The 13,103-nt window shown below is 48.2% G+C and overlaps 1 protein-coding gene across 3 annotated transcripts in view; it reads left to right on the forward strand.

Moving 5' to 3' along the window:
- The window catches only part of ARHGAP30 (Rho GTPase activating protein 30), a 31,431-nt gene extending 19,472 nt beyond the window's left edge, over positions 1 to 11,959 (forward strand). The window contains exons 5-12 of one of the 3 annotated variants that reach the window (XM_077326192.1): positions 751 to 858; positions 1,630 to 1,757; positions 2,891 to 3,059; positions 4,685 to 4,785; positions 5,073 to 5,144; positions 6,228 to 6,719; positions 7,352 to 7,596; positions 9,075 to 11,959. In XM_077326192.1, coding sequence (XP_077182307.1) covers positions 751 to 858; positions 1,630 to 1,757; positions 2,891 to 3,059; positions 4,685 to 4,785; positions 5,073 to 5,144; positions 6,228 to 6,719; positions 7,352 to 7,596; positions 9,075 to 11,309 — 3,550 coding nt within the window. In that variant the 3' untranslated portion in view covers positions 11,310 to 11,959. The remainder of the gene's footprint in view (positions 1 to 750; positions 859 to 1,629; positions 1,758 to 2,890; positions 3,060 to 4,684; positions 4,786 to 5,072; positions 5,145 to 6,227; positions 6,720 to 7,351; positions 7,597 to 9,074) is intronic. The other 2 variants (XM_077326209.1, XM_077326201.1) reach the window with 2 other exon arrangements.
- Positions 11,960 to 13,103: the final 1,144 nt, after the last annotated feature.

A 13,103-nucleotide genomic window follows, 5' to 3' on the forward strand; every position in this document is an offset into this window, starting at 1 on the left:
GTCCATTTTCCTCTTAATCTGGGTTGGCCATCAAGGGTTTCCTTGTGACTCAGAGGATGCAGTGCAAATGTGGGAAGTTATTTTGAGGCCATAGTCAAGCAAAGGACCTCAGAGGGCAGGGATAGGGAAAACTGCTGTTTGACTCCCAAAGATGTAGCCAGAATACTAATGAGTTGGACCCTGAAGATCTGTTCTGATAAGTGACACTTCCTGCCGGCAGAAGGAGTCTTCCCCTGCCGTAAGACGCTGTTGCATCAGGAAGAGGCTCCTTCCATTGGAAGTCAGATCCATGGGACACATCCTAATGCTCTGATTTGTCCAAAGTGACTTCCTTTATCCATTTAAAAGGCTATAAGAACTTCATATTTAAATGATAACCAGATTATATCTGACCCATTCATTATTGTTTGCTATTAATGGGATGTATTATTGATATTGATCATAAAGTAAATTATGGTTTCATTATAAATCATAATTATGCATTAGCTCCTTACATGCATTTTAATAACTAAATTCTGGCTCCATCTATTATCAAAAAATAATCTCAGAAGATACGGGATGAGGACATAAAATGATGGGAAGGGGGAAAGAGAAGCAGCTTTGTCAGGCATTGACCTCTGGCCCGGACCTCTTGCCCCTTGAGGTGGCGGAATTATCGTTCTATTCCAGGTGAGCCTCACATCCTGTCATAAGGTTTTCTCCTTTCTTTCCCCATTCCTTGTCCATCTTTGTTTTGTGGTCTGCCACTAGGACCTTGGAGTTCCTGATGAGGCATCTGGTCCGCATTGCATCTTTCAGCACCCAGACCAACATGCATGTGAGGAACCTGGCGATTGTTTGGGCTCCCAACCTGCTCAGGTGAGCTCTTATTCCCCCAGCGGTAATTATGTGCTTCCAGTCCAGGCGTGTAGAGGGCTGTGCCCATTGCTTTGAAGACACATGGGGTAGGAAACCATCAGTCATCACACAAGACAATTAGTGCAATCTTGATGTAGTGGTGTACAGCCAGTTTGGCATAGCGGCTAAGAGCAGTGGCTTTTAATCTGGTGAGCTGGGTTTGATTCCCCGCTCCTCCCCCACATGCAGCCAGCTGGGAGATCTTGGGCTTGCCACAGCACTGATAAAGCTGCTCTGACTGAGCAGGGATATCAGGGCTCTCTCAGCCTCACCCACCTCACAAGGTGTCTGTTGGGGGGAGAGGAAAGGGAAGGCGACTGTAAGCTGCTGCTGCTGCTTCTTCTTCTTCTTCTTTTCCTTCTCCTTCTTTTTCTCCTTCTTCTTCTCTCTTCTTCTTCTTCTTCTTCTTCTTCTTCGAGGGGAAGTAGCATGCTTAAAACAGCTCACAGCAAAAGGACATCTCTTGTCTGCAACATCTGCATTCCAGGATGTAATGAAAATTGCCCGGTGTTCACAAAACTTGTCTGCACATTGTAAATCATTTATTTGCACCCTTTAGTAGCATGTTTAGCTAATAAGGTTGTGTTCTGGGTACTCAGTGGATACTCTCCCACCCAGAATGCCACAATAACCATTTCAGCAGCTGGAGTCCACTTTTTGAAGAACAAGCTAAGGCAAGCCCAGCAGCGACTCAGCCGGTGCTCCTGACCCTCCCTGTCCCTCTCTTCTCAGGTCCAAGGACATTGAGGCATCTGGTTTCAATGGCACAGCCGCCTTCATGGAGGTCCGCATCCAGTCCATCGTGGTGGAATTTATCCTCACCCATGTGGAACAGCTTTTTGGGGACGCTCCTCTCTGCGGTTGGTCCTCTCATGCCTTTTGCTTCCTCTGTTCAGCTGCAGAGAGCTTCTGTTTCTCCAAATCTGGATAGCACCATTTGCAGAATGTCCTGCCCTGGATGGTCCAGGCTAGTCTGATCTTGCCAGATCTCGGAAACAGAGCAGGGTCAGCCCTAGTCAGTACTAGGATGGGAGATCATCAAGGATGTCTAGGATTGCATGCAATGATGAAACACCTCTGCTTCTTACTTGCCTTAAAACTCAGTATGGAGGGGTGGCTAAACAGTGGCTCTCCAGATGTCCACGGACTACAATTCCCAGGGGATCTTGGGAATTGTAGTCCATGGACATCTGGAGAGCCACCGTTTGGCCTTTCCTGCCCTATGGGGTTGCCATAAATTGGCTGCAACAACAATTTGTGGGTTATATATTGTAGGTCTTTACCTCAGTTCAGCTTTATCTCAGTATTGGGATGTTTTAGCTCCAGAGACGGGCTCTTTACACCAGGTGAAAGCTCTTCTATTCAGGGAACAGATCTGCAAGATGTGACTTGCGGCTGCCGAACGTTCTTGGTGGGCTGTTGGGGGCCAGAAAGAAGCCCAGCCAGACCCCGGTAGCTCTGCCAAGTGCTGCAGGAATCTCTTGGCCCAAACTCTCCAGGGGCTGCAAGAACCAGTCTCGGCTTAGCCGTTGCCTTCTCCTGTGCTGCCCCCAGGGGCATTGGGGGGGGGCAATGCCCATTAGGGGCACTGCTGGCTGGGCCTGAGCTGAACAGCTCCTGCGGTACTGACTGACGGATCACGCAGCTTGGCTTCCTCCTGGTCTGCTTTCACGTCCCAGTCTGCCCTTGCAGGATGCAAACCAAGCCCATTCAATGGCTGTCCGGCCTACAAACAAGGGAGAAGGTCAGGAAGAGCAGGGGGAAAACCGGCCAGCCCAATATTCTGTGAGGCCTGGGAGAGAAGCTGAGCAGGTCACACAGAGTCAACGCTGCAACAAGCTCTCTCTTCCTTCTCAGGGTTAGACTGCCATTGGCTTGCATTTGAGTTCTGGCATGGGGTTAAAAGAGAATGTAGAGAAGTCGGCAGGAAAACAGCGACCTGGCTTTGTTTCCATGCTCAATTCAGACCTGGTTCACTTTCCCTTTCTCGCAGCAGGCAACCGTGAATCCCTCCGGAAATCCCTCCTTCTTTTAGGGTCGCAGACAGTCCTCCTGGATGACAAATACTGCTTTCCCTGCAATGTCCCAGCCATGCTGAACCAGGGGGACGGTCCCCCGCAGATGCGCCCGTACCACACCATTATTGATCTCAACGATCATAAGTACGTGCTTCGTTCCTCCTCTTTCCACGTTCCTCCACTTGTGTGAATGTTCTTGAAGAGCTAGACTGGAGTCCAGAGGAACCTGACAGACAAGATTTTCAGGGCAGAATAGGCATTTGAGAGTTACTGCTCTCTTTGTCAGATATCTGGAGAAAGGGATTCTCAAAAGCTCACGTGTGCCGTGTAGTGGTTATGAGCAGCAGCCTCTAATCTGGAGAACCGGGTTGGATTCCCCCTCCACCCCTTAAAGCCAGCGGGGTGACCAGTTGTAGTTTTCTCAGAACTCTCTCAGATCCACTTACCTCACAGGGTGTCTGTTGTGGGGAGAGGAAAGCAAGATGATTGTAAGCCGCTTTGAGAATCCTTTTGGGTAGTAATAAAAGGTGAGTCTCTTAAGGTGCAGCCTTAACTCAAATGTAGTTGTTCCACTACAGACCAACACAGCAATCCTCGGAAACTATCTGAGAGCCAGCTTGGTTCTTCAGTGGTGTAGTGGACTTCTAATCTGGCGAGCTGGGTTTGATTACCTGCTCCCTCACATGCAGCCAGCTGGGTGACCTTGGGCTCACCAAAGCACTGATAAAGTTGATCTGACCAAGTAGGAATATCAAGGCTCTCTTTTCCCCAGCTACCTCGTAGGGTGTTTGTTGTAGGAAGAAGAAAGGGAAGGCAAATGTGAGCCACTTTGAGACTCCTTCGGGTAGAGAAAAGCGGCACATAAGAACCAACTCTTCTTTTTCTTAAGAATATTACTAGATTTTAATCACCCAAAAAAGCCTTTTCTGGATGTAGAATCCCTACACCAGAGTTTAAAGATGGATGTCTGGAATTGTTTTAAAGGGGTTTAAATGGGGCTTTTTATATGGACAGTTGGAACTCGCCACGAGCCAGTTTGGGAGTGGCGGGCAATAAGTCTAAGCTATAAATAAAAAATAAATTTGGGAAAAGACCAACCTTTCTTATGGAGAGCAGCTGCCAATCACAGCCAGCCGTATGGAGCTAAACAGATCAATGGTATAACTCATTGTAAAGCTGATTCATCGGTTCATGCACACAAAGTAGGAAATGAATGTTTAGCATGTGCACTAATGAAGACCAGATGGGTGGGAAAAACAGATTGGTGGCTGATGGTTTGGTGGCTGGATCTCCTCTATATTTGGCAGTGGGGGTGGGACCGGTTTGGCAAGCAGAATGTCCCAGGCAGGACAGATTGGCCACTGCCCATTGCAACAGACTGATCCTGCTGGACCAGAGGTCTGACCCAGGAGTTGTAGAACAACCTATAGAAGAAGCAGTGACCTGCCAAGGCTAGGAACGTTCCCCTGGGCAGGAGCTAGACATATTCCCACTAGTTCACAAGGTCCTACTCATGAATATGGTGTGTGTGTAGGGGCGTTGGAAACCAACAAGGATGGCAGCCAAGGAGCCAGGGAGGAAGGAGCTCTAGCATTTCTCCCAGCAAGGAACCCCAGAGTTGAGGAGGAGAACCAGTTCCCCTCTTCACTGCTTCTGCTTTGGGGCCAGCAGGGAAATATCATCAGGGCCTCTATGCAGACTTGTGATGGTGTGAGATGCATCGTGCACACAACCTGCACAGTTTCTAAACCCTGTTCAATTGTTCACAGAAGAAAGGGCTCCCTTAAGGCCAAGAAATGGAAGTCCATCTTCAACCTTGGCCGATCCAGTAATGACTCAAAGCGCAAGTTGAACAAGCCAGAGGAAAAAGGTAATGGGCTTCAAGGACGAATGTTTCTTGAGTGCATAAATAAGTGTGCATAAGGGGTGTGGTATCTGTTCATGCAGCACCTGTAGTCTCCATGTCTCAGTGCAAACAAGAGCTAAATCCACTTGCAGGAACAATATTCAAGGCTGGTTTAGAAAGGGAACATTTTCTACAGCTGTTTCCATGAACGTTTCTTTCAAATTGAGCTAAATCTCCCAGGGATATCGAAAGCACAGCAAAAGGATTTCGATCCTCACACAAGGTGGCTCAATCTTTCCTTTCTTTTCCAGAAGTGAACAAAATGCGATTGCGACCAGCCAAAAGCATGGATTCCCTTAGCTCTATGCCCTGCGTGAGCGATGGTAGGTGCAGAAATCGTTGAGCATTATTTAGACTCACTGCTGGGAACTCCATTCCCAATTGACTTAATGTTGGCTCCATGTTTGTCACCCGCAAACACACCTTCGCTAAGAACGTCAGCTCACTGCGCATGCTCATCCATACAAAGCCACTCCTGGGGGGGGACAGCAGAGCATGCTCTTTTGTGCTTCTTCTAAGCCCTGCCAATAGTGGCATAGAAGCTCAGGAAGCTGAAGGTTTCATTCCTTGCATGAAATTAGAGGTCATCCTTAGACACCCCAGTGGTGTTTCATGAGTCTCTGGGAATCACTTCCAATTCTGGATGGAAGAACCATGGGCCAAGTATTTCTGGACAGTGGTGGCCCCTCCTCTGGGCCATGGTCCTTGGAAGATGCTCTACTCTTGATGCCAGCCCCAGATGCCATTTATGAACCTCCTGGGGGCACGGAGATGGTAAGGCTAGAAGGACTGTGGTTACCAATGGGTGCTGTGCATGTTCTATGTTCCATTTTTTTCTGCGACAAAGTCTTGTGCCTCTAAAAGCACCAGGCAGATGGGAACCTTAAAATGGAACTGACATAGCACCATAGCTGTGTCCTCTCTGTTTTCTTGAGCTACGAGTAGGGTTGCCAGTTCTGGGCTGGGAATACTTGGAGACTTTTAGAGGTGGTGCTGGGAGAGGATAGAATATGGACCTCAATGGAGTACAGTGCTATAGAGGCCACTCTCCAAAGCAGCCACTTTCTCCAGGGGAACTGATCTCCATCCCCTAGAGATGAGCTGTGGACCTGGGGGATCCCCAGGTCACTAGTTATGAGAAATTCTGGAAATGTCATTCATTCTTAATCAGAAAACTGTGAACTCCAGCATCAATCTGGAGTAGGGCTGGAGGATAGACTTCAGAGTTGATGTACCTTCCCACATCCTTTACTTTAATCAGGCCAACCCTTAGTGACAGACCAATTTGGGGTAATTAGTCAGCGATTTCACAACCCTATTGAGGCACCTTGGAAGAGGTTGCCCCCCCCCCCTGTTTTCAGTCTTTCTGGGTCTCTTATTGTTCTGGCTGTCTTCTCTGCATCCAGATGTTCCTCCAGCGGGGAGAAAGTGGTCCCAGAAGCAGCTTGTTCAGGGCCGTGAGAGTTTCAGTAGCCATGCTTCACAAGACAACAACCTCCCGGCGTCGGAGGAGAGCAAAGCTGAGGAAGGAACGGGGGAATCCGAGGGGGAAGCCACTGCCAAGTCAGAGCCCACCACTCCAAAGGCCAGCAGGTCCAGCGTTGTTGGGGTGGCCCCTCAAGGGCGATCGCCCCAGTCTGCACGGAGCAGGGCAGAAAAGTGCGTCGGGGTCCACATCTCGGGACCTCTTTCGGTGACCGTCCCTTTCCACATCACCTCCAACCTCACGTTGTCCCGACTGACTCGGGGGCTGGAGTGTCCTGCCCTGAGCCACTGCAGTTTGGAGAAGGAAGTACCTGAGACTCCTTCGGCCACAGAGGGAACCCCTTCTTTGAAGCAGAAAGAGGACAAGCCTAAGTTGATGTCCGAGAGCAGCATGGACAAGAAAGATCCGACGGGTAAGTCAGCTGGTTTTTCCATAAGGCTCGGTTGCTCTCTGGGTTTGCTTGGAACAGGGGTAGTCAACCTGTGGTCCTCCAGATGTCCATGGACTACAATTCCCACGAGCCCCTGCCAGCATTCGCTGGCAGGGGCTCGTGGGAATTGTAGTCCATGGACATCTGGAGGACCACAGGTTGACTACCCCTGGCTTGGAATACAAAACCTACCATCGGCCAGAATGCGGGAACCTTGGAGAAAGGGTTCCTTCCTGTGGGTAGGAAGGAAGGTGCCAGATCAGGAATCGCGATTGCCCTTCCTGGATGGAGTGCAGCTGTCAACTGCACATGTGGCCAGGGACTTGGGTATGATTTCTGATGCTTCCTTATCAATTGGGGCTCAAGTCTTCAATGTAGGCAGGCGTTTTTCCATCTTCACCAGGCCAAGTTACTTGTGCCCTATCGGGGTCCCCTGGCCCCAGCCACAGTGACTGCCTCTGGATATGGAGTTGCACTTTAGACATCATAGCTACTAGCCGTAGCTATACAATCAATACATCCTCTGGCAATGAATTCCAAGGCATCTTGCATTTCCCATGCAGTAGCCCCTGGTACCATGCGCCAACCTAATCTTCTGTTTTCCTGGCCTGCAGAACCAGACGCTTTAGAGGAATGCTCGCTGGACTTGGAGAGTCAGTTGTCCCTGGAAGTCCAGGATTCCTTTTCCTTCCTGGACAGCCAGGATGCTTGGCTGGGTGACCCCCTTGAGAGCGACCAGCCCCGGAAGAGTTCCCACGCGGCCCTCGATTTTGCCGTCAGAGAGACGGAAAGCTTCCCATCTGTGGATGATGACATGGGAAGCGGGTTCATGAATGAAATGATGGAAGAAAGCTGGCAGGTTAGTTATCCTGTGTGTGTGTGGATTGCAAAGTTCAAAAGACTGTTGATCTGCCCGGCTAGAATTCGCAATGGCTACCTGTGCATTTATCCACAGTAGACTAAGGATAAACTGTTTTAGTTTATGTCGCTGAGATGATCGTTTCTACCTCATGGAAACAGATTACTTACTGTTCCATCTTCAGTCTCTGCCCTACCTGACGTTGTGTCTCATCTACTAGCTAATTGTTTGCAGGTTCTGGGACACGAGGGGAGGGATAGAAATATTTTGAGGCTGCCCAGATTTCAGATGCTTCTTGAAAACAAGGCTGTCCCCTTGGTCATTTCATAGCAAGACAAGGAAGAATATGAAGATAAGTAGGCTATCACCAATGTCAGCAAGAAAAGGAGCTAGAGATCAGGAAGGCTAGAAGATAGGCTCTGCATACAGAAGATCAGGTCCTGACATTTCTCGTTAAAGGACCTCAGTGACAAGTTTTAGAAAGGCTAACTCTGAGGGCCAATGTTCTGACTTAATAACTTCTTATAATTGTGGCATTTTGAAAAAGCCGTATCTCAGTAGCAGAGCATACAGAAAGCTCCAGTCTGAATTCAAGGCAGCTCCAGTTAGAAAGGATCTCAGGTTATAGGAATTTGGAACATTTCTTCTTGGCCTGAGAACCCAGCAACTTGCACGGAGACACAATGCTAAGCTAGAGAGACGAACAGTCTGACTCCGTGTAAGGCAACTGTGTTTGTCTGCGTGGAAAAGCAAATATCCATAGGACTCCTTTAATACTAGTTAGTTTCCTGTTAAATCATTAACACACCACAATCTCATAATATAAAACAACGACTCTAATTACATTGTTTAACATTATATCCCAACAGGAATAAATCCAGTCACTTTAATCAGTGATTTGCTGACTAGATTTTGCATCTCCAGAAGGGAGTAAAAGAAATAGTTCTTTGGACAATTATCTCCAGTCTCAAACCATTTCTGATATGTACTAATTCCATGTATTTACCTCAGAGCACAGAGCCTCTTGTGGCGCAGAGTGGTAAGGCAGCAGACATGCAGTCTGAAGCTCTGCCCATGAGGCTGGGAGTTCAATCCCAGCTGCCGGCTCAAGGTTGACTCAGCCTTCCATCCTTCCGAGGTCGGTAAAATGAGTACCCAGCTTGCTGGGGGGTAAAAGGTAATGACTGGGGAAGGCACTGGCAAACCACCCCGTATTGAGTCTGCCATGAAAACGCTGGAGGGCGTCACCCCAAGGGTCAGACATGACTCGGTGCTTGCACAGGGGATACCTTTACCTCAGAGCCTGGGCAAGTAGAATATCAGCAGAGCAAGTTATAAAAGAGGTGGTCCATTTATAGTGAGAACTACAAACTGAGAGAAAATATAAGAAAGAAATAAGAGTGTATATAAGTTGAGGTGATGTCTTGTTTAACCTCCCCCCCCACCTTTTGTCTGCCTCCTTATGCCGTTATTTCTAGCGGGAGACATTTTCTGCTGCTCCATCTCTGAACTATCTGTCCATCGAGGAGTGTATGAATGAACATTCGGATGAGGAAGATGACCAGTACTATCTGGCCACAAGTTGTCTGGATAAGGAAGAGCTCTCCAAGGAGATGGATTCTGAAGAAGTCTACCTGAGTGCATACGATGACCTCAGCCCTCTAGCTAGCGAATTAAAACATTTTCAGCATCTGAACGAATCTCCAAATGCCCCTCTCATAGGAAATTTGCCAGAAAATCAACCCTTCAGTCTGATTGGAGAGATTTCATCTAGAGATCCAGCAGTATCTGAAGCAGATGTGGGCCGTTTCCCTGGCAGCCATCCAACAAATGAGCCACAATTGGCCAATTCACATTTAGAGTCAGAACCAGCAAGCCTGGTAGAGGAAGCGGATGGGGTGTCCTTGAGTTCTAGAAGCGATTCCCATGAGTTGGAAATGTCCAAGAAGGAGGAAACCAAAGCCACCAAGGTAAAGTCCAGTTTGCCTTTGTCTCTGCAAGCAGAAGATGCAAATGCTGGAGATGAAGATGACCTCCTTCTTCAAATGGGAGGTTTGCTTCGAGCAGAATACCCTCTCAGAGTTTCGGAGGAAAACCAGGAAAAACATGTAGCTCCAGATCATGTAATTCAGGCAACTCAACCCAGCCATGAGGACGAGGAGAAGCTACAAGTTCAAGTTGCATCAGAAACAGAGCAGGTTCAGTGGCCTCCTTGCATGCCCAGCTTAGAAGCTGATGGGTCAACTCCAGAGGTTGCTGGAACTTCTGATGGACATGAGCACTGTGAGTTCCTACCTCAAGAGCCACAGCAGCTCCTGAGCATAGAGATTTCCCACCTGTACAGGCAGATCTCCCAAGCTTCTTCATACCTGGAAGAACAAAGATTGACTGAGACTCACATCCAGCCTTCTCTCTCATCAGGCGGTACTTCTGAACTGCCATGTTCTGAGACACACCCCCTCCCTGCCCCTGTGCTTAATCTGAATCCCGACCAATCTGCTTGGTCCCACACATGCCTTCCTTATGTCCCACTGTCTGACAGCTGTGACGACTCTTCTTCCTCGTTGCTCATGGCCTCTTTCCGTAAGAGCTGTCCAGAAAGTCTTCTGCATAAACCTTATCATCCACCGCCAGAAGAAGCTTCAGCTTTCCCCACGCCTAACGCGCAACCTGAGGGAAGTGTCTCCATGAGAAAGACCTCCAGCGTCATCCGAGTGCAGCAGGTGAAATCTTTCCCGGTTGTGCCGCCAAAGCCACAGTTTGCCAAGGTTCCTCCTTTCCTGACGCCAGTCTCTCCTACCAAGGAAGCCTCCATCCAGTGGCCTGACCCACCAATACTGGATAAGGATGGAAATGAGTCCAATGAGGACACGATGCACAAACCACCTTGCCCGGTCAGCCTGACCACCCATAGCAGTGAATCTGTAGAAAGTCTTCCTCCATCTTCTGAGATGCCCACCTCTCCAGGCCTCAGTGGTTCGGGGATCCTTCAGAAGCAGCGGAATTCTATGCCAGTGTGCCTAGAGAAATATGACAGGGCCGGCGAGAGCAGAAGGGACATCCTCCAACATTTGCAGTGCTCCACAAGTGTGAGTTTGGATGAATACGGCCATTGTTCCAAGAAGGATGGGCTCAGTGGAGGAGACCTCCAGAAGACAAAGTGCCCCCTTCTAGAGAATTTATATAAATGTAGTGGGAATTCTAAGAGAGAAGATGGAAAAGGGGAGCCCCCTCATATGTTTCAGCTGAGTCACCATGGCAAAGGCAGCGGGGCTACTCCTCAGAAGCAGAAGTGGCGCAACGGGGGGAGCATGTCCTTTGATGAGGCTGTTGCCCTCGCCAAAGAGAGGCATGTGGCTCAAGGACCGGTCAGAAGGATGCAGACCTATAGCTGTGGAGATGGCGAGGCCGGGCAAAGTCTCCTCAAAGCAGATAAGCCTCCCTTTTTCCCCAAACCTGTCCTGAAGCCCTTAGGACAGCGGCCACTGAGACCTCTGAGCTGCATTGGCACGGCTGCCTCCCCAGAGGCTCTCCCTCTGGGGAAGCCGCTTCTGGCTCAAGCAGCGTCTGATGTCACCTCCGAAGGTCCACCGTCGCCGAACCAGGAAGCGCCTTTAGTTGCTTGTGACCTTCTGTCCAGGAGGAGGCTGAACTTGCTAAAGATGGGAAGACGCTTATCCTTGTCAGAAGAGATACCGGGAGCAGCACGATAGCAATTGAGGGTGACTGGCCTTGGGAGCTAAATCCTGACACTGGGGCTTTAAATAATTCTGTGCCAGACTGTGGCCTGAAAAACATTTCTTGCTCATACTCCAGCAGAACTCAGCTTGTATTCTTCCTCATTGCAGAATCTCACAAGAAAGCCTTTTTCAGTTTGTAAGCGACCGTCCAGGTGAACACAGATTTCCCTCCTCCTTCCCTGTGCAGACCTCCACATGAAGATGCCTAGTTTTATAACTCTTAATTGTAAAGTGTCAGTGGTTAGTGGATGGCTAACAGTTCGTCGGCAAAGCATCTTTACAGAGCTTTGTACGCAGAAAGTCCTTGGTTATTTGTTGCTCATACTCTAGCGGAAGTCAGCTTGTAGTCTTCCTCGTTGCAGTATCTCACAAGAAAGCTTTTGCAGTCCTTGGTTCAATTGCTATCTCCAGGAGAGAGCAGTTGAACCAAAGAGAGATAGGGATTTTAAAAAATCCATGCCAGACTGTGGCCTAAAAAAAATATTTGTTGTTCATACTCCAGATAAGGAAGGATTCCAGGCTCAAGGAGAGCTAGGGATGACAGACAACATAGAGTAAGATGGATCAATGATTCTGACTATATATGTGTGTAACCTCAGAAAAATAAACAGAATGTTAGTAGTCACTGTAGCATCCTCTCCATTCTCATGGCTTGATAAAGAAATGATATAAGCGAAGGGGAAGGAAAAAAACAGGACTGAAGTCAATGAAGAGAGAACGAATTTTAGGCATCACCTGGGTTGCATCTCTGCACACCTAAGTGCTGTCGAGTTATGGCCGACTTACGGCCACCCCAGCAAGGGGTTTTCAAAGCAAATGAGAAGCACAGGTGTGGAAATCAGTGGGCTTAAAAGGGAATCAGTCTGATTTGGATGGCACTGCAATATTCAAGTCTTTTGGACAAAGCGTAGCATAGGACTGGTGTGTTTAAAGTTCAGAACTTTCTAATCACGGTCCCGCAGTTGCTGAACAAAATTCATCCATGCTATTTACCAAAAATATTGATAATTTGAGAACGGAACACGTTGCAAGTCTTACATAGTAGAACAGGAATGTTGTGATCTTGGTGCCACACAAGATTTCCCCCCTTGCTATCTTGCTATCAAAGCCACTATAACAGATTTCTACATACACATAACAGATTTCTACATACACATGGCAATCTAGATGAACCACGATTTGGGGGCCATTTATGGCGCATAATGACAGTAGTCAGATAGCTGTCCCATGGTTCTCTCTTTTACACAGCTTAAGAGTAGACTTTATTTTTATTTGCTCATTATATTTCTATACCTCCCTCCCACAAGGCTTTTAGCGTTTAACTCAGTATGTTTGACTGATGATCGTAATTCAGTTTTGAATTAATGTATTGGCTTAAGATATTCAGTCAAACCAAACAGAAGTTCTGCTACAATACAATGGTACCATAAAGATGAAAACATTTATTCCTTTAATGCAGTCGTTCTCAACCGGGGAGTTGGGACCCCTTTGGGGGTTGAATGACCCTTTCACAGGGGTTGCGGCAGGGCGAGCAGCTTGGCCGGGGGGGGGGGGGGATGTGTCACTGTTGCCACTCCTCCTGAAGGCGGAAAAAGAGCAAGATAAACATGGTGGGACAAGAGGCAGAACTGAAATGAGAAACCCTGGGGAAAAAGCAATTTATATACAATAATGAACAATGGATCTTCACGCCATTGGTCAGTTTTGGTTTAATTTCTGTGAAGGAACACTTGCATAATTTTACGGTTGGGGGTCACCACAACATGA

This window comes from Paroedura picta, chromosome 1, assembly GCF_049243985.1.
Source record: "Paroedura picta isolate Pp20150507F chromosome 1, Ppicta_v3.0, whole genome shotgun sequence".
Lineage (NCBI taxonomy): Eukaryota > Metazoa > Chordata > Lepidosauria > Squamata > Gekkonidae > Paroedura > Paroedura picta.